The sequence below is a fragment of the Neovison vison genome, chromosome 5 (genome assembly GCF_020171115.1).
Source record: "Neovison vison isolate M4711 chromosome 5, ASM_NN_V1, whole genome shotgun sequence".
Lineage (NCBI taxonomy): Eukaryota > Metazoa > Chordata > Mammalia > Carnivora > Mustelidae > Neogale > Neogale vison.
Window position 1 is genome coordinate 82,430,544 of NC_058095.1, and position 27,928 is coordinate 82,458,471.

General features: G+C 38.7%; 1 protein-coding gene and 2 long non-coding RNA genes across 3 annotated transcripts in view; 1 reads left to right on the forward strand and 2 right to left on the reverse strand.

The window, feature by feature from the left end:
- The window catches only part of MPHOSPH8 (M-phase phosphoprotein 8), a 55,456-nt gene extending 34,847 nt beyond the window's left edge, over nucleotides 1-20,609 (forward strand). The window contains exons 7-15 of the mRNA XM_044249371.1: nucleotides 3,353-3,478; nucleotides 3,561-3,649; nucleotides 6,155-6,295; nucleotides 7,442-7,528; nucleotides 11,658-11,812; nucleotides 14,431-14,585; nucleotides 17,759-17,886; nucleotides 18,738-18,821; nucleotides 19,560-20,609. Coding sequence (XP_044105306.1) covers nucleotides 3,353-3,478; nucleotides 3,561-3,649; nucleotides 6,155-6,295; nucleotides 7,442-7,528; nucleotides 11,658-11,812; nucleotides 14,431-14,585; nucleotides 17,759-17,886; nucleotides 18,738-18,821; nucleotides 19,560-19,601 — 1,007 coding nt within the window. The 3' untranslated portion in view covers nucleotides 19,602-20,609. The remainder of the gene's footprint in view (nucleotides 1-3,352; nucleotides 3,479-3,560; nucleotides 3,650-6,154; nucleotides 6,296-7,441; nucleotides 7,529-11,657; nucleotides 11,813-14,430; nucleotides 14,586-17,758; nucleotides 17,887-18,737; nucleotides 18,822-19,559) is intronic.
- On the reverse strand, nucleotides 13,651-17,349 carry LOC122906898. The gene is made up of 3 exons (XR_006384634.1): nucleotides 16,791-17,349; nucleotides 16,628-16,668; nucleotides 13,651-13,755 (listed from the first exon to the last, which is right to left on the reverse strand). It is a non-coding gene; the product is annotated as an uncharacterized LOC122906898 (long non-coding RNA).
- A 2,348-nt stretch (nucleotides 20,610-22,957) lies between the features above and the next one.
- Nucleotides 22,958-25,984, reverse strand: LOC122906897. Its single transcript, XR_006384633.1, has 2 exons — nucleotides 25,382-25,984; nucleotides 22,958-23,991 (listed from the first exon to the last, which is right to left on the reverse strand). It is a non-coding gene; the product is annotated as an uncharacterized LOC122906897 (long non-coding RNA).
- Between the last annotated feature and the right edge of the window lie 1,944 nt (nucleotides 25,985-27,928).

The window sequence follows — 27,928 nt, forward strand, 5'->3', positions numbered from 1 at the left end:
AGACTAGGACCCTTGCAGATGTGGAAACTGGATAGATGGTAAGTGGCAACAGATCCCTGGGGAAAGATAAGCTCTTTATAGATGGTGTGAGGATACTTGGTTATCCGTGGAAAAAACCATACACAAAAACCAAATTCTGATGGATTAAGGTCTTAAATATAAAGAGGACAGTTAGATAGTAGATATTTGGAGGACAAAGGATCATATCTTTAAGATAGAGAAGGATTTCTGAAACAAGACACATAAAAGTACCATAAAAGAAAAGAGTGATAAAGTTGGTTGCAAAGCAGTTGTATTCATTAAAGTTCCCATTTAAAAAGGTGAAAAAAACAAAGGATTGGTACTCAAAACATATTTTAAAATTTCTTCAGTATGATACTGTATTGGATTCTCCAGAGAAACAGAATCAACAGGATATATATTTAAAAAGGAGGTTTGTTAGAAAGAATTGGCATGTGTGATTATAAAGGTTTAGAATAGTCCCACAACCTGCCATTTGCAGTGTAGACCCAGGAAAGATAATATTGTAATTTTGGTCTAGTCTCAGTGCAAAGGCCTGAGAATCACAGAGCTGATGGTGTAAACCCGAAAGTCCAAAGGTCCAAGAGCCAGGATTCCTGCTGTCCAGGCAGAAGATGGAGGTCCCAGCTCAAGAAGAGAGAATCTGTGTTCTTATGTAGTGCAGAGGATTGCATGTTACCTGCCCACACTGATGAGGGCAGATCTTTAGCTCATTCTAATTCAAATGCTAATCTCCCAGAAAGGCCCTCAGAGACACATCCAGAAATAATGTTTTACCAGCTATCTGGGCATCCCTTAATCCAGTCAATATGATGCACAAAATTAACTATGTAGATACCAATTTCTTTCTTTTTTTTTTTTTTTAAAGATTTTATTTATTTATTTACTTATTTGACACACAGAGATCACAAGTAGGCAGAGAGGCAGGCAGAGAGAGAGAGAAGGGGAAGCAGGCTCCTGGCTGAGCAGAGAGCCTGATGCTGGGTAGGATCCCAGGACCCTGAGATCATGACCTGAGCCGAAGGCAGAGGCTTAACCCAGTGAGCCACCTAGGCACCCTACCAATTTCTTTTTAAAGATTTTGTTTCTTAGAGAGAGATCATGCACATGTAGGCATGAGCATGAGCAGGAGGGAGGGGCAGAGGGAGAGGGAGAAGCAGACACCACACTAAGCAGGGAACCCTATATGGGTCTCAATCCCAGGACCCAGAGATCATGACCTGAGCCAAAGGCAGACGCTTAACCGACTGAGCAACCTATTCACCCAATACCAATTTTTATAAAGCTAAGAAACAACTGTAGATTTTTTAGGATATATGTATTTATGGCAAAACCACTTTTAAAAAGAACAGAAGGGAATGACAGATTCAAACTCCAGCTCTGTGACATCACTGTGGTGGGGGATAGCATGGTATGGGAGTGTTGAGGCCCCAGAGTGGGTCTGTGCTCAAGTTAGTGCTCTGTTCACAGATGTTTACCTCCTAACACATTCTTTTAGTTAAAAAAAATAAGCTTTTTATTAAATTAATAAAGTTATTAAAAATAGAAAGGCTTAAACTACCAGATGCCAAATCAAGATCCAGTACTTGGTAGGAATGAACATAGGATTTTGAACAAGTTGGCTTTGTTAGAGATCAAAATCCAAGCTACAGGATACCTTTTCTTGTTATTTATGTTGCATGTTTTTGTTACTTATAACAGTCCTGTAAGTTAGGTGGTGGTATCTCAATTGATACGAACCCTCTTCTGTCCTGCTTCACAGATCTGTCCATGGTATTGTGGGGCTGCGCTAGAGAGAGGAGGTCCTGCTGTGGGCTCAGATACAACTCAGTGAGAAGAAGCCTGTTGGCTTACTGATGTGTGTGAGCAAATCACAGAACCTCTTTGCCTTGTTTTCTTACCCATAACATGTATCCCTATATATGTTACTGTGTGTGGATTAAATGTGCTAATTTATGTAAATACTTTAACACTTCTCCCTGAATGTTAGCTGCTTTTACTATTACTACTACTGCTGTTATTCAGAAAGTGAGGTACTGCGAGTTTACATGACTTACTCAAAGCCATGCAACTGACATAAGGAGCTGGGATACAGAAAATCCAGTATGTGTAGCTCTTAAGGCTGTGCAAACATGATGGAATGCTCTTGGAGGTAGCAAAGAGAAGTGTGGGTTTGAGTTGAAAGCTTTGGAAGAATTTCTTTCATTTATTTGTGTCTTTTACAAACTTCATGTCTATGGCAAGGTTAACTGCCTGACATTTGTGTAGTTTGAGGAATTGGTTTTAGGTGGAAATACTTTTACCATAAAATATTTTTTATTTTTGCTCTTTAAAATAGCACAGTTGAAGGGCGTCTGGATGGGTGGTTCAGTTAGTTGGGCACTCAACTTTTGATTTCAGGTCAGGTCATGATTTCAGAGTCACGGGATCAGGCTCTACATCAGGCTCTGTGCTGGGTGTGGAGACTGCTTAAGATTCTTGCTCTCCTTCTGCCCCTCTCTGCCCCCCACAAATAAATACATAAATAAAATATTTAAAAATAAAACAAGACAGTTGTTTTGAATACTCCCCAATGAATTAATGCTCAGATCTTATTTGCTGCACTGTCAATAGTGGATGAACATGTTCTTTCCTAATGTTAGGAAAGCTCCTGGGTCAGACAGATGAGGGAGGAAACTAGTACTTGCTTTGTGGGTAGGAGGAAGCACAGAGGACTTCCAAGAGGAGGACCTGGAGCTGAGTCTGAAAGATCAGTGACTTATTTACATACAGGTCTAATTTACGCATTTAAAGATTTTTTTAAATTTGACACAGAGAAAGAGATAGAGAGGGAATACAAGCAGAGGGAGTGAGAGAGGGAGAAGCAGGCTTCCCACAGAGCAGGGAACCTAATATGGGGCTCAGTCACTGGACCCTAGGATCATGATCTGAGCCAAAGGCAGATGCTGAATGATTGAGCCACCCAGGTGCCCTTGGTTTACACATTTAGAATGGCTTTACTTACATAAATGATTGTAGGCAATGCATATCCAAGAAGAATGGCCAAAGATAGAAATGTTAAAGAGATTCCTCTTACTGAATCCCTATGATTTTTCTCTCTTCCTTTGAACTACTTAATCTTGTATTTATGCTTTTGAAGCACTGTGACATCTAAATGTGGGTAGTTGGTATTACTTGACCAAGAAAAGCAGAAATTTAATTAAAGACTCAATTACATAATGAAATATATTATGAGTGTATATGAAACTTTGCTTAAGACACCAAAAGTTAATAAAACAGCATTGTTACAGGAAAAGAAAATGTGTATTTATAAGGCTCTTCTGTGTTCCAGATGGCAGACAACAGATTTTGAGTTTGGGCATGGACTTGCAGTTGGAATGGATGAAACTAGAAGATTTTCAAAAGCATCTTGATGGGGAAGATGAGAACTTTACCACAGCAAATGCAATTCCAAGTAGTGAGTAGTTTAGGAATTTTGGTGGTCCTTTTCATGTATCTAGGTATGAGAAGCCTAATTTTTCTTAATTCTTTCATTGTAGATTTATTGAGGGATGCTGTGAAAAATGGGGATTATATTGCTGTAAAAGTTGCACTTAATTCAAATGAAGACTATAACCTGGACCAAGAGGTAATTAGTAAAATCTCATGAAATAAAGATAGTAGCTCTTTTAATATAATTTATTTTTCATTTTTTAAAAATTAAAAAAGTAATGTTCATTTTGTAAACTGAAAACACAGTAGGAATGTATAGTGTAGAAAATTATAGACCTTGTAATTCCAGCCCTGGGAGCAACCATTTGGTTTAGCTGTGGCCTGTCTGGTTTTTGTCTGTGGTTGAATCTCTGCTGCTCTGAGGGGCATAAAACGACTCCTTGTGTCCTTGTCTCTGATGGTGCTTTGGTGGTAGTCTCCTCTTCACAGCAATTGCCCATGGTTCTGTTGCTATAGGTTTTTCATTTTGATTTATGGGGGAGGCGGTGTTTTTTCTTTTAATGAAAGCACCTTAACCCTTTCTTCCTACTTTTTAGTTTTTGTTTTTTGAGTCTTTTATTATTTAGAGGATTTTTATTTTTAGATAGTCATATCTGTTGATCCTTTCCTTTATGGCTTTGGGTGTCTTGTTTACAAAAGATTTTTTATACTTTCTTCTTTAGTATTTTCGCTTTGGTGGTGGATTTTTTTTTAAGCTTACTCCTTAGGAGTTACAGTTCAAAAGAATTACTGAGATTTTGGGTAAAATTGCATGAACTCTATAGATTAATTTGACTGAGAATTGACATTTTTACATTTTTAGTCCTCCAAATAAGAACATGGTAACTCTACATTCATTCAGCTCTTCATTTATTCCTAAAGCAAAGTTTTATAAAATTTTTTTTCTTTGTATGGTTCTTGCACATTTATTTTGGTTGTGTTCCTACATATTTGATAACTTTTAAATTATCTCAGTATGATATTAGGATCTTTTTCCTTCCACATTTTGTCTTCTAACTGGTTATTCTGTATGTTTGGTGAAGCTATTGATTTGTGTGTGTGTGTGTGCACGTGTGCACCCATGTGCATACATGTGGTCTCCCGTCACTGTGAAATTCTCTTACTGTAATAATTTTTAAGTCACTTGCCTGGGATTCTCTGGGCAGAGAATATGATCACCTATTAAAAAGTAACTATTTTGTTTCCTTTTTCCCAGTAATATTTCTTTTTCTGGTGTTGTGAACTTGGTAACATTTTGAAGAATAGTAGTAGTGGAAGTGATCCTGTTCTGCTTCTGATCTGAGTGGGGATTTCCCCTTAGGCTGTGTGTGAAGGTTCTCTTTCTATTTTACTGTTGTGGGTTTCTTGTGGACAGTAGTCTTTCTCTTTCTAGACTTCCTTTGTTTACCTGCTTAAGTTTTTATCAGGGTTGGATGGATGCTGGGTTTTATCAGATTTTTTTTCCTACTTTATTACTAATGTAGCTTGGTCTTTATGAATAAATTAGAAGAAGGTTTTTTTTCCCCTTTAACATGTTTTGTAGTAATAGGATACTTTACAAATGAGAGGAAGTGCACTCTCTTACTTCAGAAGACTTTTGTATTCCTTCAGATTGCTCATATAAGTGAATTCTGCTGAGCTTTCAGATTATAGCCAAATTCCTATAGCCAAATTAACTACAAAGTAACTATTAGAACTTGGTTTTAGTAGATGGTATTTAATAAAAGGCATTTAATAAATAGATGGTATTTAATAAATGTTTTGTTTGTTTCAGTTAATGATTGAAAATATTTAAGCTATTACCTTTTAATTTTTTGTCAACTTTATGTAATTTTATCTCTTTAAAGTATTTTAATTTCTCTATTTTGTCATAGCATCTTAGAATCCAATCGTATCAGTTTCCTCCTTCTGAATTTTTTTCTTTATCCTTTGAGTAGCCATCACTTCCCAACAGTTATATTCATATAGGCCACCGTTTGTGGTGACAGCATTCAGTTAGCCCGTCATCAATAGAGTGGACTTAGGTTACGTCTAGTAGTCATTTCGAGCCTTAGGTCTTTCAGCCAACTAAGTGAGTATCAAGTGAGTGAGTAAGTTTCACCTGTTTTACCTAGAACACAAGGAGACTTTTGTGTCTGAAATGTGTGATAAATACTTTGCCATTTTTATAGCATCAAGATACGAATACTATTCATCACATGTTGTGCCAAGTGTTGATATGATTGATAGGCCTTTAAAACATGGAAGTTGTAGGGCATCTGAGTGACTCAGTTGATTGATCGACTGCCTTCAACTCAGGTCATGATCCTGGAGTCGTGGATGGAGTCCTGCATCAGGCACCCTGCTCAGCAGGGGGTCTGCTTCTCCCTCTGACCTTCCCCTTCTCATGCTCGGTCTCTCTCATTCCCTTTCTCTCTCAAATAAATAAATAAAATCTTAAAAAAACAAACAAACATGGAAGTTGTAAAATTTTATATTTACATCTGAAAGAAACTGTGATATTTCTAATTATTATAAGGATATTTTATAAAAACCTTAAGTAGCTGCTTAAATCCGTGTATTTAAGTGATTTCACATTGAAACATCATAGACGAAAAGACTTAGCTCTAAAATTTTTCTGATGGACACTGACATGTCTTTTTCCTCAACAAAATCAATGAAGGATTCAAGCGGGATGACTCTGGTGATGCTTGCTGCAGCAGGAGGGCAAGACGACCTGCTGAGGCTCCTCATCAAGAAGGGGGCTAAGGTGAATGGCAGACAGAAGAATGGGACCACTGCCCTCATTCATGCAGCTGAGAAGGTTGGGAACTCAAAAGACCTCAGTTTCTTATTCTGTAGGAATTCCTGCCTGTGGACCAGAACAAGAGTCTGTTTCTGTAGGGAAATAAAACTCTCATGGTCACATAACTTTAGAATCTCATATTTCAATTCATCTAGGACTTACCATGAATAGATTTTTTTTTTTGGTCAATAGTAGTACTTTATAATTGAATTTTCAAAATGTGATTTATCTAGTGGGAAGTGATTCATATTGAAAAAGGACCCTAGGGGCACCTGGTTGGCTTAATCTGTAGAGCATGTGACTCTTGATCTCAAGGTTATGAATTCATACTCCATACTGGGCATAGAAGTACTTGAAAAAAAAGAAAAGAAAAAAGGCCTTTGATTAATATACTAATGCTGGTTTCAATCTTAAATCTTTTAAAGATCTTTTCCAGTTTGGGGCACCTGGGTGGCTCATTCGTTAAGTGTCCGCCTTTGGCTCAAGTCATGGTCCTGGGGTCCTGGAATCAAGCCCTGTGTCAGGCTCCCTGCTCGGCAGGAGGCCTGCTTCTCCCTCTCACCCTGCTTGTGTTCCCTCTCTGGCTGTGTCTCTCTCTGTCAAATAAAAAAAATTTTTTTAACTCTTAAAACTGGGGCACCTGGGTGGCTCAGTGGGTTAAACCTCTGCCTTCGGCTCAGGTAATGATCTCAGGGTCCTGGGATCAAGCTCTGCTTCCCCTTCTCTCTCTGCCTGCCTCTCTGTCTACTTGTGATCTCTCTCTTTGTCAAATAAATAAATAAAATCTTTTAAAAAAAGAGAAAATAACATGAAAGATACCCTTAAAAAAAAAATCTTAAAAACCTTTCCCAATTGAAATTAAGTGTTCCTTTTGATTAAGAACATAATTAAAATGTTTCCACATACTATCTTTTTAAAGGATTGATATACAGAGTTTCTTATGTTGAAACCAGTAGTTAAACTTAAGGTTGAAGTTGCTGTCAAGTTGTGTATGGTTGTGCATGGGGCCTGAATGGTGGGCACAGTGAAGACCCATGTTCACTGACCTGCTTGGGATAGAATCTGAGTATTTTTCTGGATGGCTAAAAACTTCAAGTCATCAAAAACTATCTTTTAAAGAATTCTGGGAATTAAATTTGCCTTTTTTTTTTTTTTTTTACCTAGAACTTTTTAACTACAGTGGCTATTCTTTTGGAAGCAGGAGCTTTTGTTAATGTCCAGCAGAGCAATGGTGAGACTGCTCTAATGAAGGTAAATATTTCACTTCGGGCACTCTGCTGGGGGCTGGGAATATGATGGGGAACAGGACACAAATGTGTAGGAGACACAGGTCAGCAAAATTAAGAGTTGATGTGAGCAACAGTGTGATAGGAATAAACCCAGAGAGCCATGGGATTACATAAAAGTTGAGCTGAGCAGTGCAGATTCAAGGTGGGACAGGGTAGAACATCTGGCTGGCTCAGTCGATAGAGCATATGACTCTTGATCTTGGGGTCATAAGTTTTGAGCCCCATGTAGAGCATAGAGATTACTTTAAAAAAAAAAAGGGTGGATGTGATAGGTGGCTGAGCTGCATCCTACAAATGATATATAAGCTGGCAGGGATGAACTGTGTAAGCAGGAACTGGAATAGGATATGCAGAGAGCTGGGAGTAGAAAAGAACATGATGTACTTTCATTATTATTTTACACTGGTGGATTCATCTCCTTAGCCTCCAATTTCTTCATGCGTTTTTGGAATTGTGGTTTGCTGACCATTTTGAGTGGAAGGTTGTTAAAGCCTCCCCCATGACTATCCCTTTAATGACCTCTCCCTATTTAGCAGTTTTGTTTTTGCTTCTCCTGGGGCCAACCCCGGTCTCAACTACTGTGGTAGTTTAGGTTCCTGGCCTAAAATGCCATTAGGACAGAGCATGTCCTGACACCGAGCCATGCATTAGTTCCCAGCGTGGAGGCTCTGTCTTACTGCTGTGTTTGTAGATATAGTTTTGTGCAATAAATTGACCCAAGTGGGTGTTTGTCTATAGTACTTATTTTCAGCCGTCTTTCCTGAGTCAGTCAGAGAGCAAGGCCCGGTTCATCTATCCCCTCAACCTTCTTCCATGCTCGAGATGTGGACCTTGCCCACTGCTTGTGTTGCCATATCATTTTTGGTTTATGGAAATGCTTATTTTGTTCAGGAGCCCTACTTTTGAGTTTTAGTTTTCCTTTGTGTCTTCTGTTGCCATATGCTTAGAGAAGAATTGGCACATCAAATATGAATTAAAACTTTGTCTTATTGAGAAATCACCGGGTACATTCTAAACAGTAAATACTTAAGTAGTCTGGTGCATAAAGGTGTGCACATAGGGCAGTGAGCATGGACATGGTCTATATCTGGAACAAGGAATTAGGATAACTTGGTCCTGAGATAGATAGGAGCTGCTCAAAGATTTAAGCTAGAGAAAGACATAATCAGAATAAAGGTGGTTGTTTTTAATGTCCCTCACTTAGTTCAGTAGGGGGAACGAATTGGTTAAAAGGACAAGCAGTGGGGCACCTGGGTGGCTCATTGTGTTAAAGCCTCTGCCCTCTGCTCAGGTCATGATCTCAGGGTCCTGGGATCAAGCCCCACATCAGGCTCTCTGCTCAGCAGGGAGCCTGCTTCTTCCTCTCTCTCTCTGCCTGCCTCTGCCTACTCTTTCTCTGTAAAATAAATAAATTTTTAAAAAATAAATAAATAAAAACCGTACAGAGATGTTTTAAAAATTAAGTGAAATAAGGCTCCTGGGTGGCTCAGTTGGTTAAGTGACTGACTTCAGCTCAGGTCACGATCCTGGAGTCCCAGGATCTAGTCCCACATCGGGCTCCCTGCTTGGTGGGGAGTCTGTTTCTCCTGCTGACTTTTCTCTACTCATGCTCTCTCTCATTCTCTCTCTCTCCCCCAAATAAATAAAATCTTTAAAAAAAAAAATTAAGTGAAATAGGGGCACCTGGGTGGCTCAGTGGGTTAAAGTCTCTGCCTTCAGCTCAGGTCATGATCCCAGGGTCTTGGGATTGAGCCCTGCATCAGGCTTTCTGCTCAGCGGGGAGTCTGCTTCCTCCTCTGTTTCTCTCTGCCTGCCTCTCTGCCTACTTGTGATCTCTGTCTGTCAAATAAATAAATAAAATCTTAAAAAAAAAAATTAAGTCTTTAAAAAATTAATTAATTAAATTAAGTGAAATAATAGTCTGTACGTAGGTAGTGACAGTGGAGATGGAAGTGGATAGACTAACCATTGGTTTATTTTTTTTTAAGATTTTATTTATTTATTTGGCAGACAGAGATCACAAGTAGGCAGAGAAGTGGGCAGAAAGAGAGAAAGGAAGCAGGCTCCCCGCTGAGCAGAGAGCCCGATGCGGGGCTCGATCCTGGGACCCTGGGATCATGACCTGAGCGGAAGGCAGAGGCTTTAACCCACTGAGCCACCCAGGCGCCCCTGACCAGTGGTTTGAGAAGATAGAACTCACAGGATTTGGTAATTGAAGGTGATGCTTGGTAATCCTATTTCTTAATTTCGGGAACTCAGGCAGTATACAATGAGTGGTGTTGCATTTGAGCTAGGAATGCTCTGATGATGTTTCACATGTGTTCTTTAGCTCAAGAGAGCGGGGTGGGCTGTAGATTCAGATTCAGGGTCATCACGGTAGACAGCACAGTTACAGCCCTAGGGTGAGAGTGGGGTCACTGCTGAGAGTTGGAAGGGAAAGAAAAGCCAGAGATGGAAGGTAGCCACATAGGGAAGACTAGAGAAGGAGGAGCGAGATCAGGAGAGAAAAGTATCCTGAGCGTTTTAAGGAGGCCTGCAGCATCTGCTGAGGCAGAGATGCCAGAGAAAGAGGCTGGAAGTTCCATAGGGAAGTAGCACTGGAGAGGGTATTAGTACCCTCATTTGTTGGGTATGAGAGGTGTGGGGTTGCACAAGGTGAGGAGGTAGATCTTGGATGTAGCAGGCACTTAGGAGTTGATCTGACGAGGAGGAAGGCAGTGTCCAGAGGGGAAGGGATCGAGGGACTGTTTGTTCCTTCTTTCTAGAGAAGTACTTAAAGCATATTTAACTGCTGTCTAAATTAGACTGCGTATAACTGTGTTTACATTTTGTTTTTGTTTTTTGTTTTGGTCTGGTTTTTGTTTGTATTGGGTTTTTTTTTTTTTTGGTACTGGTTTCTTAAGCTTTAAGGATTTAGTATATTAAATTGGTTTTTAGAATTAGAAGAAATAAACACAGGGAGAGATTTTCAGAAATTTTTGAAACAAAATTTTAAAAACCTTTCATCTCAGAAATAATATATAAAATTGGTCATTACCAGAGTGTGAAGGGGTGGAGAAATTCTCACCCACCAATGTGGGGCATATAATTCCAGCAGGGCTTTTCAACCTTCTCCCTCCTGGCAATGTGGGCCAGATCATTTGTAGCATGTATAACAGCATCCCTAACTTCTGCACCAGATTCCATTAAGTACCCACCCTGTAACAACCAGAAATGTCTCCATACATTGCCTGAATTCCCCTGGGGGGGCAAATCACCCCAGTGGAAACCACTGAGTTATATTCTTTTGAGGGGCATATTAATCAGCTATTCCATGAGATGCATGCCCTTTGACCTAGCACTTGCACAGCTTAAAAACCTACTCTGCAGAAATACTGTCTGGAGTGGTAGCATACCAGATGGCCTTGTTTTTGTAGGAAAGCTTACTGGCTTGCCCTGGTCCTTTACAATATGTTATTTAATTTCAGCTTCAGTGTTGTGAGGTGGAAGTACTGTGATCCCTTCTCAACAAATGGAAACAGTGAGACTCAGAATTAGGGACTTACTTGACGTCCCTTAGCTGGTAAATAAATAACAGACAGGAAAAAAGATAGATGTAGGTCTTTTTACTCTGGAAATGGTCTTTGAACTGTGTCCAGGTCCATCTTAAATTTGCTGAATTCAAATTTGGATCTATGCTCAATTAGTCTCTTTTAAAGCAGTCTTCTGGGTAAATGTTGAAATTACTTTGTGGTGCTGGGAGACTTGATCTGAAGAATGGAGCACACTAGAGCTTAGGAAGGCCTGGTGTTTGTTCTGTCTTGGAACAGGAGTATCTTTTTTAGAGTTGCCCATTTCCCCAGGAGTCAGGGATGAAATTGTAGCACAGATTTCAGTACTGTTCACTGAGTAAAAGGGGCATACCACTGTTTGTTTACTTAACAGTTTGTAACTCTTGGTTAGACCCTGTGTCAAGTTTTTTTCTCCCTCTCCAACATTCTTGTGCTTCTCTTCACAGAAATTGCCAAGCTCACATGTGGAGAAAGGGGCAAACAAAGATTGGTAGTTATCTTACAGCTAAATATTTCCTGTTCCTTTTTTCCCCATTGTAGGCCTGTAAAAGAGGAAATTCTGATATTGTACGACTTGTAATCGAATGTGGAGCTGACTGCAATATTTTGTCGAAGCACCAAAACAGCGCACTGCATTTTGCAAAGCAGTGTAACAATGTGTTGGTGTATGACTTGCTGAAGAATCACTTAGAGACGTAAGTGTGAGCGAGTGTGCCATGGTTAAGTCACAGAGTCTGTGTGGACACATCATGTATATAATTGCTCAGATGAAGATTGTTAAGTGGAAGTCATGACAGGCTTCTGTTCTCAAAATATCATAAATTTAGTAAGTGGCATACGAATTATTTTTCTGATAGTTATTGAGGTCTCAAACTTTAAAATTTAACACTGACACTCCTAGATAGGAGTAGCTCCTTAAAAATCTTAATTATGCTCATAATTTGACTCATGCTTTCTTAAAACTAATCTGTATTTTTTTTTAATAGACATGATTTTTTCAAGCAGTTTTAGATTCACAGTGAAGTTGAGCTAAAAGTACAGAGTTCCTACATATCCTCTGCTTCCATACATGCACAACCTCCCCTACTATCATCTGTCCACCAGAAGGGTGCATTTGCTAAAACCAATGAACCTGCATTGACAGTTACCATCCAGAGTCCATGGGTTTACATTAGGGTACACCTTGGTGTTGCACATTTTGTGGAGTTTTGACAAATGTATAATGACGTGTACCCACCATTAGTGTCATACAGAATAGCACTGCCCTAAAAATCCTCTGTGCTTTGCCTGTTCATCCCTTCCTGCCCCTTCCCCCCGACCCATGGCAATCACTGATCTTTTTGCTCTCTCCATGGTTTTGCTTTTTCCAGAATGTCATGCAGTTGGAATCATAGTACTTGCCCTTTTCAGATTGGCATCTTTCACTTAGTAATATGCATTGAAGATTCCTCCATGTCTTTTTTTTTTTAATTTCTGTTTGCTTTAATTCCAGTTAGTTAACATAGTATTATATTTCAGCTGTACAATATAGTGAGTCAGCAACTCTATATTACTCAGTGCTCATCACTCTTAATCCCCTTCACTGATTTTCTCCCATCCCACTACCCACCTCCCCTGTGGGAACCATCAGTTTGTTCTCCATAGTTGTCTGTTTTTTTGATTTGTCTCTTTATTTTTCCTTTGTTCATTTGTTTTGTTTCTTAAATTCCACATGAGTGAAATCATATGGTTTTTGTCTCTGACTTATTTCACTTAGCATTATAATCTCTTGATCCATCCATGTTGTTGCAAATAAGATTTAATTTTTTATGGCTGAATAATTTACATACTACCTCTTCTTTATCCATTTATCATCTATCGATGGACACTTGGCTGCTTCCATAATTTGGCTGTTGTAAATAATACTAAATAATACTGTATAAACATAGCGATCCACCATGTCTTCGTGGCTTAGCTTATTTCTTTCTAATGCTGAACAATATTCCATTGTCTGGATGTACCACAGTTGATCCATTCAAGGTCATTCTTTTTCAGATGAATTATAAATCATTTTATTTTAATTGAAAATCACACAAGTACCTTAGCTTTTTCCTTAAGAACTATTCTGGCTTACTCTGTCATCAAAAAGAATGAAATCTTGCCATTTGCAACGATGTGGATGGAACTAGAGGGTATGTATTATGCTAAGCAAAATAAGTCAGTCACAGAAAGACAAATACATGATTTCACTCGTGGAATTTAAGAAACAGAACAGATGAACATAGGGGAAAGGAAGGAAAAAATAAGATGAAAATTGAGAGGGAGGCAAACCACCAGAGAGGCTGAACTCTAGGAAACAAACTGAGGGTTGCTGGAAGGGAGAGGACTGTGTGTGTGGTGCCGGGGGATAATCAGGTGATAGGCATTAAGGAGGGCACTTGATGTAATGAGCACTGGGTGTTCTATGCGACTGATGAAACACTAAATTCTGCCTCTGAAACTAATAAAAAAAAATTATTTTGACAACACGTAACAGAAACGTCACAAACAGTAGTTAACATGAGTAAGATGTTTATTGTTCAAAATAACAGGGAGTCTAGAGGTATGACTTCAGTCTTCATGCCTGCATGCTAGTTACTCCAATTCCAGGATCTATATTCTAGGCAGAAAGTAAGGGAAATTTCAGACAAGAGACAAAAAACAAACCAAGAATGGCATGTATGTCGTGAGTGTCCAGCCTTTGCTGGGAGCTTTACCCAACCCATAATTTCTGTGTGTCCATGACTCAATACAGTGGATTTCCACTCCTAAAACCTGAATATCTCGGGAAAACCAAATGAGTTGGTTACCTTCCTAGCAAGATAATTTAAAAATATTTTCTGAATTAGCACTAATCTGCATTAGCATTTTATTTAACTGTCTTCTAAACTAAGTACTAAAAAGTGTGTGTGTGTGTGTGTGTGTTTGTGGCACTTCTCAAATTTATTGTTCAGTAGAATTTTCATTTTCATTAGACAAATAAGTATTGAGTGCTCTCTGTATGCCAGGAACTATTCAGAAGACTGGGAAGATGGAGACATCAGCGGGGCTTGTGGGGGGGCGGGGGAGACTGGCCCCTTAGAGCCTAAATTCCCTGTGGCAACATAGACAGTAAGACAGTGTGTCAGATGCTAAGTGCCAAAGAAAAATACACCAGGGAAGCAGCATGAGTAGGAAGTTACATTTATTTTAAAGGTTGATTTGGGAAGGCCTCATGTATTCAGCAGTTTGAGAATATGACTCATGGTTATTTTCTACATTAATATTAACAACTCTTACTATACTTTTTGCCTAGACTTTCAAGAGTAGCAGAAGAAACAATAAGGGATTACTTTGAAGCACGTCTTGCTCTATTAGAACCAATTTTCCCAATAGCATGTCATCGTCTCTGTGAGGGGCCAGATTTTTCAACAGATTTCAATTACAAACCCCCACAGAACATACCAGAAGGTAAGCCTATGTTTTTCTGTTTGAAAAGTGACACTGTAAATATCAGCTGATTTCTAATCAGATGAGATTGGGCGTGTTCAGGGTGGTATGGCCATAGACTTTCAGCTGATTTTTAAATAGAACTCTATGAACATATCTTCACAGAATCCCATTATGTATAATAATTATATAAAATAGTTAACAGCAGAGCTACTCTGGCAGAAAAAGGTGACCTGATACCTGCCATCCCAGGTGACTTTGAAGGATCCACGGAGCACTGTTAGCACTTGTTTAAAAACCATAGGGGTTTTTAACCATAGGGGTGCCTGGATGGCTCAGTCAGTTAAGCATCTGACTCCTCATTCTGGGTCAGGTCATGATCTCCAGAGTCGTGAGATTGAGCCCTGAGTTGGGCTCTGCACAGCAGGGAGTCTGCTTGAGATTTTCTCTCTGTCTTTCCACCCCCCTCAGATAAATCTTAAATTTTTTTTAAAATGACAAAGCATGGAATTTGGAACTGTTCTTCCTGCCTTGGATCTTGAAAAAAGTATGGAAGTTGGATCTTAATAATCGTACTAACTTTTGTTAAACTTGATTAAAATAAAGTCAGTGTCTTGACCCATAGGAAAGTTGAATAGCAGGAGGTGGAAACTTTGGTTCTGGTTCCTGGCCTCTGCTTAACAGCTGCTGTGCCGGCAAGACCATGACATGGGCATGGCCCTTCTCTAGGACAGGGACACAGCATAAACTGTTTAAGTGGAAAGAACACTGCCTTCATGAAAGTAGGAAACTGGGTTCTGGCTTTTTTGTTAAACAAAAACATCCATTTAAAAAAATACATATTGGGGGACGCCTGGGTGGCTCAGTTGGTTAAGCAGCTGCCTTCGGCTCAGGTCATGATCCCAGCGTCCTGGGATCGAGTCCCATATCGGGCTCCTTGCTTGGCAGGGAGCCTGCTTCTCCCTCTGCCTCTGCCTGCCACTCTGTCTGCCTGTGCTTGCTCTCGCTTCTCTATGACAAATAAATAAAATCTTTAAAAAAAAAATACATATTGGGTGCTTGGGTGGCCAGTTGATTAAGCATCTGCCTTTGGCTCAGGTCATGATCTCAGGGTCCTGGGATCGAGTCCTGCATCTGCACTTTAGCAGGGAGTCTGCTTCTCCTTTTCACTGACTCTGGCCACCAGCCCTTGCTTCATTCTCTCTCAAATAAATAAATCAATCTTTATATATATTATATATATATATGTATTCATTAATGAAAATTTAATTAAAGACACCTATTACATAACACCTGTGTTTAGTGAACTTGACATTGAAGAATCACTTGTGATTTCAACTGTCCAAGTAGATAGTTTACATTGCTGAGTAGTGAGCACAAGGTTGGGGAACAGGGTTTAGGGGTTGCTCAGCTGATCTGGGCCAGTCTCCCAGCATTCACAACTTACGGGCTTCGGTGCACCTGGACTGTCTTAAGGTTACTGAATTTTTTTTTTTTTCTGCACATACACAGTGTGGCTAACAGAAATCTTCTCTATCTGAAATCTTACCAAAGATGCTTTGTCATCCTGATACAAGATCCTGATAGGTTTTCCTGACCCTTGCTAGTCAGTGTGGTCTCAGACTGCTCTGAGAGCTTGTTAGAGATGCAGACTCTCAGGTCCACCCAGACCTGACTCTCAGTTGTCACCTTGGTTAAGATCTCAGGTGATTTAGGAACACACTCCAGTTTGAGAAGCACTGACCTTGGTTCCTTGAGGGGGACTGTGATTGTGTTTAACACCTAGTTTGGCTGGAGAAAACGTTTATACTGATAGCATGAAACAACTGCTAGCAAATTAATTAGGGTTCTCATGTCATAGTAGGTCAGTGAAATTCAGGTACTTGTCAGAGTAGAGTTAATGAACACAACTTCCTTAGATCTAACTGATTTTGGTTAGAATAAACAGCACCCGAATGAATGATTTTCAAACAGGATTTTCACTGTAGACCACTAGTCGCCATTCAGGTCATTCTGAAGAGTTACCACCACTCTCCTCTATAGAGAGAGTAACAAATACTCACCTCAACTTCTGTCCCAGATCAGATGCTCATTCATAGTGGAGCTGAGGGGAAAAAGACAAGAAACAGTCCCTATATTGTGTGTAGGCATTTTCTTTTGAACCTCAGCACTTTGGGGGGCGGGTGTGGGGTGGGTATAGCATTTTAAGTAATCAATATGACAAACCTTAAATAGCTTCGAAAGGAGTAGAAAGAGAGCTAGGGGTGAATCAGTGTGTCCTCCTTTCCCTGGGACCAGAACAAAAAAAGTCAACGGTTCCTTGGGGGTCTCTTTTATGAAGTCTCCTCTTGTTTATAATTGGGCTGGATCAGTGTTTTTTCATCTTAAAAAATGGCTTATCAGAAAGGTCATAGAGTTCAGGTATCTATTTTCTATTGTAATAAAAGTATAGCTTTGTTCAGAAAAATGAGTCATGCAGAGTATTTTGGATATTCAGTGAAAGCTTCAAAGTTCACAGTCCCCACCCTACCCTACCCCACCGAAATAAGGTTTGGTATTAATCAGAAAATTGGGAAAAGGCAAAAGACTGTGTAGAAGAAAATGGACAGTCACTCAAACCCAAACCCAGAGAAACCATCATAGAAGTTTGCATCCATGGACATTTTACATATTCAGCAGCAACTTTTACCCTTTAAGACCAAAATTAATGTAGAGAGCGTATTTTAAAAAATTTGTTTCTGGGCGCCTGGGTGGCTCAGTGGGTTAAGCCGCTGCCTTCGGCTCAGGTCATGATCTCAGGGTCCTGGGATCGAGTCCCGCATCGGGCTCTCTGCTTGGCGGGGAGCCTGCTTCCCTCTCTCTCTCTCTCTGCCTGCCTCTCCATCTGCTTGTGATTTCTCTCTGTCAAATAAATAAAATCTTAAAAAAAAAAAAAATTTGTTCCTGAGCTGTCAGTAGGGATCACTTGGACAAAAAAATAGAAAGGGTCTGTGGTTTGAAAAATGCTAGGTAACACCAAGTTTTGAAATTGGGACTCAGATTGTCTGGTATGAGTGGGCATCAGGCAGGGTGTGTTCCACCAGGCTTACTGAGGGGATCACTCCCAACTTGGACAGGTGCGCCTTCTTCAGAGTTGAAAGATGGCCATAGTAGGGTTGATACTAAAATCTATGTTTTACATCTCCCTTATTCAGGCTCTGGCATCCTGCTGTTTATTTTCCATGCCAATTTTTTGGGTAAAGAAGTCATTGCCCGGCTCTGTGGACCATGTAGTGTACAAGCTGTAGTTTTAAATGATAAATTTCAACTTCCAGTTTTTCTGGTAAGATTTTCTGTAGTTCATTACTGAAAAATATATTTTTCTAATCCAGAAGCACAGATGACTTTTAATGGTGTGTTTTAATAAAATATGTTAATTACAGCTAAGCCAATTGGAAATAAGACAATAACCCATAATTGTAAAGTAACATTTTCCTAAATTTTGTAAGAATCTGAATTTCTCATGTTTGATATATATGCCTTAAGTTGTATTTATCATAATGTCTTAGAACATTATGAATATAAATTAAGATATAAGAAATGTACTGATTTTTTAAAATATTCTGCCTTTTCCCACCATTGTAATTACAAACATTCACCTAAAGGAAATTTAGAGAATTTTAAAAATATACCCATTCTGTGATTCAAATACCTAGAACATGGGTGTATTCATCCCTAGCTTTAATGTGTGTAGCTTTACGTAACCATTATACTTTAATTTTGGTTTATAATAAAATATTAGCAGCTATATAATTTTAACAAAAAAATGGTCTTGAAGAACCTGTATGTTTCCTTTTCTATACTTAGAATTCTTTCCTTAGGCTGACTTAAGCAAAATCAACTGTTTATGAAGGTTTTTAACACTCATGCTGTATATGGCTATCCATACACATTATACAAGCTAATCCAATCCTAAAGATTTATCTGGTTGCTGTTTTTGCAGATAAATCTTACAAGCTTTTTTGTCATTTGTATCTTTTTAATAAATCAAGAGAAAAATAATCAGCAAATCGATCTAAAGTATAAAATTTGTGTTCTCTTTTACGTCTTTGGATTCTGAATGTTTTAAGATACAATGATGTTCTTTGATGTAGAAGTCTGAGAGAACACTGACTGGTTGGTCTCTTTCCCTAGGACAGTCATTTTGTTTACTCGTTCAGCCCTGCTGCAGGCCTCAATAAACTCTTCATAAGGTTGACGGAAGCACCTTCTGCCAAGGTGAAAACCCTTTCCTTACATTTAAGTGCAGCTACTAATATTGCTACTTCAGATTACTTTATCTGCAGAAAAAAATTCCAAGAATGCTGTGTTCCTGGTGTGCCTGTCCTGGAGACCAGTGCTTTCTGGGATAGCAGTGCACTAGAATCTACAGATGTGTTAGACATAAATTGTGTGTCAAGAAAGGGACTGATGGGCCGCCTGGGTGGCTCAGTGGGTTAAGCCTCTGCCTTTGGCTCAGGTCATGATCTCAGGGTCCTGGGATCGAGTGCCACATCAGGCTGTCTGCTTAGCAGGAAGCCTGCTTACTCCTCTCTCTATCTGCCTGCCTCTCTGCCAAATAAATAAATAAAATCTTAAAAAAAAAAAAAAAAGAAAGAAAGGGACTGATGGTAAGGATGCATCTCTCCAGTATTGAGCAAAGTTGTAGTTCTTGCCTTTGTTATTTAATATATATCATTTTATGTAAGTCCTTAGGCTGTTCACTGAACACTGAAGGTGGACCAAAAGTCTATGTAACAAATAGTACAGTTATTTATTATAATAATCTAAAAATCCAGTTATAAGCACTTGGATTTTTTATTAAAAGTGGTAACCTAACACTCTGAATTGATAACCAATTTGAGAACATTGCCAAATAAGACAGATCTTGGTTGTGTGAGTGTTTTCCCTCTTTGAAGAAAGAGGAACTTGACAGAGGTATCTGTACTGATACTTATGCCTGTTTTCTTTCAAAAGGTTAAACTGCTAATAGGTGCATACAGAGTACAGCTGCAGTGACGGAACGGAGAGTTGGGATGGAGTTATTTCCAGGCCTATTTTGGAACTCTGGCACAGCTAACACCTCTAGAATTGAAGTTTCATCTGTAAACCTCTTGCAGTTTCAGGCCTGTTATCTGTTACAGGCTCTAACACAGGACATGGTGGTTCTAATATATTATAAAATATAGATGTAAGTATTTGTGCCAGTGTTCTGAAATTTTGATGTTGTCTCCAGACTGCATAGTTCAGTTTTTCCACAATGTGGAAAGGTACTTGGGAGGATTATTTAAGAAAATTAAGTCTTTTTTTCTAACTTGAAATTTTCTACTAGCCCTGGTGAATTTCTGCATTAAAAACAATTAAGTATGGATGTGATATTCAAGTCACTGAAGCACTAAATAAGGTATCAATTTGCTGCCCTTAAAGGATGACTTTCTAACTTGGTAGGCAGATTTGAGGGAGGAGGTCTGAGTTTTTCGTAATATGCAGTTGCCACAGATCCTGAATTGGAGGTGACAACTTTGTGTATTTGCAGCTATCCTTTATTCTTTGAAAAGATAATAAATCAGAAGATACAGGAAAAAAAAGAAAAAAAAAATGTTAAGCCAGGACACTGTGGGGCCTAAAGAACATAGTACTTGTGGATTTTTATCCTTGTTCTTTCATCTGTCAAGTAATTTTCAAAAGCCAGATCCTGTTTCCTTATTATGAACACTGGGAAGGCCAGCCAAGGCTTATTTGCCATACTGTGCCTCATGTGAAGAGTTACTGCTTCTAGAGATTCCCCACAGATTTTTCATAGTCGCTTAAGAAGTATTTGGCTAACTAAAAAGTCAAGCTCAGTCTGGACTTGGAGAGTGTAAAATTATTTAGTTCATGATTGGTTTTATAATTTTAATGATAAATTTTCAGAATGTCATACAGTAGACCACATACATTGTATAGACATTTCAGAGAGCCATTTTTACTTTACATACTGCCTTTTCCTACAATGTTCTCAATAAAACACCAAATGTTGGTCTATTTTCTTTGTATCTCAAGTCTCAGGACTTCAAAACCAGGGGGATACTAATGGGTAAATTTTTAGCTAAATGACAGCTGGGATTGGAATTTTTTCATCTACATTGAGTCATGTATGACTCGCACTGTATCTGACTTCACAGCTTTCTAGGAAAAAAGTTGTGAGATTTGAGTTAGCAGTGGTGTGGGTCAGGAACAGTCAGGGAGAAATGCGTTTTTAAAGAAAATTTCTGTCTCAAAATCATGCGTAAAATAGTATTATCTTACTCTTTACAAGAGGCAAGTTAATCCAAGAGGGTAGGCCAGGCTAGAAATCAAGTAGGAAATCTGATGAATAATTTCCTTAGAAGTTTAGGTTCAGAAGTATGAAAGCTGGGAAGTCAGCAAGGATTAAAAAACAAAAAAACCGGGGCACCTGGGTGGCTCAGTGGGTTAAAGCCTCTGCCCTTGGCTCAGGTCATGATCCTAGGGTCCTGGGATCAAGCCCCACGTCGGGCTCTTTGCTCCGCGGGGAGCCTGCTTCTTCCCCTCTCCCTCTCTCTGCCTACTTGTGATCTCTCTGTCAAATAAAATCTTAAAAAAAAAAACAACAGGGGCACCTGGGTGGCTCAGTCATTAAGCATCTGCCTTGGGCTCAGGTTATGACTGAGCCCACATCAGGCTCCCTGCTCTGTGGGAAGGAAGCCTGCTTCTGTTCCCTCTCTCACGATCTGTCAAATAAATAAAATCTTTAATTTTATTAAATAAATAAAATCTTCAAAAATCAAAAATGTGTTAACATGAAGGAAATAACTCAGCAAGTTATTTTGACAGAAGCAGGGTCAGGGAAGGAAGACAAAAGTGTGAGATTATTTGAGGTAACACAACCTTTGAGTTGTCCATCTCAACTTCTACCAGTTTTATTTATGCCAGATGTGGCAGTAAGTTATATAAACAGTTATATCTACTAGGAATAGAAAACAGAGCCACAGAATTTAATACCTTTTGTTCTAAACTATACCTTCTCTCTAGCCAAATGAAAACCAGACCTGTCCACTCTGAAAGGTCTGGTTTCTTAAGGATGGAGAAGACTTGAATTGTTTAGAGACTCGCACTTGGTTTCTTGCTGGTTCTCTGACTAGGCAGCTAATTCCATCAGATACTGATAATGCTGCTACTTTGACATTTAAATAAAATTTGTACAAAGTGTGAGCCATGGTTTCTCTAGAAAACATGCAATTTCTCAAGCAGCACCTTACCAGATGATTTACAGATTTGCTTAGTACTACAGGTCAAAACCAAAGCAGTCTTCTTAGAAAGCATATATGATACAGAATATGTAACTGAGCTTTATATTAGGCCATGGGCAATCTTATTAAGCAGATCGTCAAAACTAGGATGCATCACTGTTCAGCCAGACTCAGAGAAAACCAAATAGTACACATTTTTATTTCAATTTTATATTAACTTAAAAAAAATAAATCAGGAGCACCTGGATGGTTCAGTTCGTTAAACATCTGCCTTTGGCTCAGGTTGTGATCTCAAAGTCCTGGGTTTGAGCCCCACGCAGGACTCCATGCTCAGGGTGGGTAGTCTTCTTGTCCCTCTCCCTCTAACCCTCCCCACCCACTGCTCGCTCACTCACTCGCAAATAAATTTAAAAAAAAAAAAAAAATCAATCCTCTCCAGTGCATATGGCAGTAAGGACAACATAACTGGGTTATTCAATTAATTTAAGTTCTATGTCATTCAGATCTGGTCCACTCTAATGAGTATGGTTATAGTAGAAAGTACATTATACATGTTTTGTTTTGTTTTTTTAAAGATTTTATTTATTTGACAGAGATCACAAGTAGGCAGAGAGTCAGGCAGAGAGGATTGTGGGGGTGGGGGGAGCAGGTTCCCTGCTGAGCAGAGAGCCCGATGCGGGGCTCAATCCCAGGACCCAGAGATGATGACCTGAGCTGAAGGCACAGGCTTAATCCTCTGAGCCACCTAGGCGCCCCATACATGCTTTTTTATCGCAATAGTACCAAAGAGCAGCATCCAGTATCCAAACTACTCAAATGTTGAACAGCTTCAGTTAGGGAGTTTGGTTTATCTCTGAGAAGAGGTCATTTGCATATATCATCTTCCCAAGTCATTCCTGTCTTAGTGAAATGTCAGGAGGTTGCAGTTTGAAGCTCAGGTGTTTTTAGAATTGACTCAGTGTTACACTGGTAGCTTTCAAAGTAAGAAAATACTAGTGGTGGAAAAAGGCTTAGCATCCAGAATATTAATGGTGAAGGGACCTGATAAAGCATTTACCATGCAAGTCTAATGTCTTTAAAGCAAGGATAAGCAAAGACCAAGGAAAAGGAGGATATACACATCAGCATTATCAAAAAGTGATTTATGAAGTAAGAATTTGGAAAATCTTAATATTTTATGCAGTTAATTTTCATAGCCTAAAACTATGTAAACCCTTAAAACTGTTAAGTTTTTAAAGCTTTATTGGTCCAAGTGTTGGTAATTAAGTTAGTAAAGTTGGTAAGTACATAAAGTTGGTTACCAACCAAGTTGGTTGGTAAGTAAATGCAGAGAACCACTGATTAGAACCCACACTGCTTTCCTTCATCCAGTGCTGACTTGCAGATAATGCTCCTTTCAGACCAGATCTGGGATTTCTAAGCCTTACATCTTCCTCCAAGTACAGAAGAGCATTACTAGTAAGACAGAAAATTGTAATTACAATGAGTAAACAATCAAATAAGGACCAAATTAAAATCGGGAAATAGTCCTCTGCCAACACCCAGAGCTCCCAAGGACCCCAACTGGAATCCTAACCCTAATACTGGGCATCAGTTTAACTTGGAAGAAAGTAATTTTCCATTACTATACAGCACACTCTGCCTTGCTCTTATCTGCCATTCTTTGCTTTCTTTGGGCTAAAAAATACAATATATGGCTTTAGTAAAACATGATCTTTCTCACAACAATGCCAAATTCCATGATGAGCTCCTTATCGTGGGGACTAAACCAAAATTGCAGGCCACATGGGGTGGTAAAAACAATCCCTAATGTGTCCCATTTATAGGGAGTTGGAAGTATGTTGGTTATTCTGTATTTGTGGGTTACTACACCATACTACATTCCATGGCAAGACCACATGAAGGGGTAGGTATACATCTTAATAAAAAACAACAACAACAAAAAAACACCTGAATGAAAATGGAAGTCTGCATTATTCCAGATAAAGAAAACTCCATGAGGCATAATGGCAAATGTCAGGATTACTCCTACATCCATAAGCTGTTTACTCATACATTCTTAAGTTGTTTATATGGAGTAATAAATTCACAAATGAAATGAGTTTGTTTTCTGGCTTGTTTCTCCTATGTCTTTAAAAGCACTTCGCCCACAAAATGACCTGAAAAAAAGATAAATTCGTTAGCAAACAGAAATTAGTATCTACTGTGTATCTTCTATTGTAAACACAGAAGTTTCAGTTACAAAGGAAATAATTTGCCAGGCTAGAGTCACTGAGCAACAGACCTAAAAAATATTCAAGAACTGAATTAATATGCTGGATTTATAAAATTTTCTTCAGCAATCGACCTCTGTAATTAGTATTTTGTTGTGAGCTCATATAGAGATTAAATGCCTGGAAAGTTAAATACATTAATGTTGAGGAAAAAAAAAAAACAACCAGCAGTGGTTCTGAAAATGCAGTCCTCACACCAGAGCAACACCAGCTGTTAGAAATGAGACCTCTCAGACCCTCTAAATCATACATGGTGGATCTGCTGTCTTTGATCTAACAAAAGGAGTCAGGGGGTTCTGTTGCCCCTTGAAAATGTGAGAACCACTGTTTCATCAAAGGATAACCCGAGGATACCCTATTTTTAATAAGACTTCTGTACTTTATTAACATCTATAAATTTAATAAAAGTATCTTCCTGAAATGACTCTTTTCCATTAACTAGAAAATCTGTAATGAAAAGCAATTATTTTAAATAAATACTATTCATCTCTTACCAAAATTAACTTCAAAATCCTAAAGTTCTAATGACTGATCCACTTGACAAGCTTATAAGATCTCTCTCTGATAACCAAATAATAAATGCCACAGCTTTGATCTGTGGTGCAGTTAGCCTATGCACATTAAATTTGTTTCCCCTTACCCACATACTTTGAGATTTTTTCAAATTTTACTTAAGGACTTAAAAATAAAGCAATTTGAAAATTCAACAGAAGGTCTACAGAAGATTTACAAAGTAATTTTCTAATTTCAAAAGGCAATCTAATTTTTTAGTTAATAATTCCCTAGGTTGGTGGCTCTCCAACAGAAAACAGTTTATGTGGACAGCTTTTATTTTTTCATCTTTTTCAAGATGAAAAATGCAAGGGCTCCAACTAAATGAGCATGAGGTCAAGACCTGAGCTGAGATCAAGATTTGGACACTCAACTGACTGAGCCACTCACCAGGCACCACCCTGCCTTATTTTTTAAAAGTAATCTCTATAACCCAATGTGGGGTTTGAACTCCTGACCCAGAAACCAAGAGTCACATGCTCTACTGACTGGGCAAGCCTGGCACCCCTACCTGGAGGTCTTTTAAATATAAAATACTGCATTCCTGGATCCCACCCCCAAGTTTCTGTTCAGTAGCTAGACCTGAGAATGTGCATTCTTAAGCTCCTAGATGGTCTAGGAACCAGCTTTGAGAATTATTACCCACAGTTAATTTTCTAGAGCTGGATAAAAGAACACAAAACAGAGTTTTCACATTATTATATGATGCACTGGCATCGGATACCTTAAAAGGGTGAAATTTCTCTTATCAGTGATTCTCAACATAATGCACATCATTCAAATCCCCTGGGATTGTGTTAAAATGAGCATTCAGATTCATTTGGTCAGCTGTGTTCAGAGATTGTGCACTGCCAAAAACCCAAAAGGCTGATTCTCTTGGTTCCTGGGACCACACTTGTAGAAGCAAGAACAGAAGAGATAGTAAATCATTACAAGTAGGAAAGAAATACCCTTAAAATAATACTTTGTGGATCTATAAGAATGACCGTACACCAACACTGGAAATTCTGTCATGAAGGTCACAATGTAAATGTTCCTATAAAAGTTTCTATCTAACTTAACAAGATAATAGGAAAACTGTTACCTTTACAAAAGGTAGAAAGCAGCGAGGAAGATACGGAACTAGTATCCCTAGTATCGATCTGAATTTATGATATTAAACCATTTTTAAGATTATATACTTTCCAAGGAACTAAAGGCTTCTAGACTTGGGATTACTAAAAACCAAGAGGAAATTTCTTTTCTTAGTAAATACCTGTTTGATAAGTCATTTTTACTCTCAATTCATTTTTTTTTTCCAATTTATTTATTTTCAGAAAAACAGTATTCATTATTTTTTCACCACACCCAGTGCTCCATGCAAGCTGTGCCCTCTATAATACCCACCACCTGGTACCCCAACCTCCCACTCTCAATTCATTTTTATCTGAGGACAAATACTAACCAAGGAAAGATGAGGGCAACCTGGAGCTAAAAACAGCCTCCAACTTGGCTCAGAGAGAAGGGCAGTGACCCTGGGGATCCCTTAATACAGGCAGAGAAGCAGAGGTTTCAGCTTCCACTATAAACTATTCACTAACCTTCCACTAATTCAAAGCATGGGGACTATTACTACATATATTCAGGAAATCAGCAGTGCCAGGATCAGGAAGTATGTATGGTTAAGGAAACAGAAGGAAGGAACAATGTGTTAACAGACACTGACTAACCTGAGAGGAAATACTGACACACCAGCAGTTCCTAGTCTCTGAACTTGATTCATCCCAGAAGCCGAAATTCAGGAAGCGTCATCCATGTTTTCTTTCACCCTCCTAGGAATACAAAAAAAGTCAAATTTAGCCAGTTTCCACAACCAATAAAATGGCAGAAGTATTAAAGTTCTTAATAGTAATCAATTTTCATTCAGGAAAGATTTTCCTTTGCATTCATTTTCGTGGAGAATATCAACAGACTTAAAATTCAGTTCAATTTTATGTTTTGGCTTAAAAACCACTAAATCCTAAAAGTTTAGTCTCCCAAGTCTGCTAATAATTTTAAAATATTAAGAGCCTATTTTGCTAAATCCTTAGTTTTTATTTCCATAGGCAGGTCGTCTTTTCTGCATTGCTGATCCCTCAGCACACCACTGCTTGAAATCTTATAATCCAAAATTCTACACAGGATCCTGATCCCTACTCTAATCTGGAACATTTTATTGTACTTGTACCAGGGCAGGGCACACAAATACATTTCCTGTATTGCATCAGAAAAAGATTTACTTGACCCCCAAAGACTAGAAACAACTACCCTAAATTAGTATTGCTTCCAAAACCCATTTGGATCTCAAATACACCTGAAAATTGGATGGAGTATGAACAGTCGCCTCCCCCAAATCTGTACGTAAAAAAATATGAACACAAACTCCTACATGTAATTTAAAGGGATTCCAAATAATCCAACAGGACCCATGGTCCCAGTTACAAAACTTTAATATTTTTTCAAACAAGGCATGCCAAAAACCAACAAAAAATTTATCTTTTCTATATTTCCACCTACAAGCAGCATTCTACTATGCAGGATCCTTGTTAGGTATCTGTCAGTAAAGTCATTAAGGCATTCTTAAGTTGGTTTAGTGCATATTTATACTTCTGTAATTTTATCATCTTTAGTAAAGTTATCACAGACAAGAATGGAACGCATAAACCAAACTGCACAACTGAACTATTCCAAATACTATCTTCTCAACTTTTCAAAAATGTGAACCCACAATTTACAAAGCATTCATTACCTATATTGAAACCTAGGAAGGTAATCTCTAGAATTATCCAAGTTTAGTTGCCAATATTTAGTCTTTAAAAGGGTGGCTTAATATATGAATACTCAAAATCACTAGCATTCTGTTTAAAGCGGTCTTACAAAGAAGTGATGAAGCTTATTATGACACTGGTCTGTCATAACTACTAACAACGTGAGCTACTGCACATGAACATCCATTTCATGGTACTCCTAATTTGGATTTAAAGTCTGTAAAGTCCTAGAAAGTTGATACACAAAGACAGCTGATACATTTATTTTCTGATGCTGAAGAACAGCTGTCTTTATAAAGTGATACTGCTAAATACTGGGGGTGGGGGACACCAGCCAATAATTACATTAAAAAAAATTCTTAATTGAAATCTTAAAGCACAACTGTAACAAGACTATGATACCACTTTGGATGAAATTGGTCCATTTTGGGGTGCCTGGGTGGCTCAGTGGGTTAAAGCCTCAGGTCATGTTCCCAGGGTCCTGG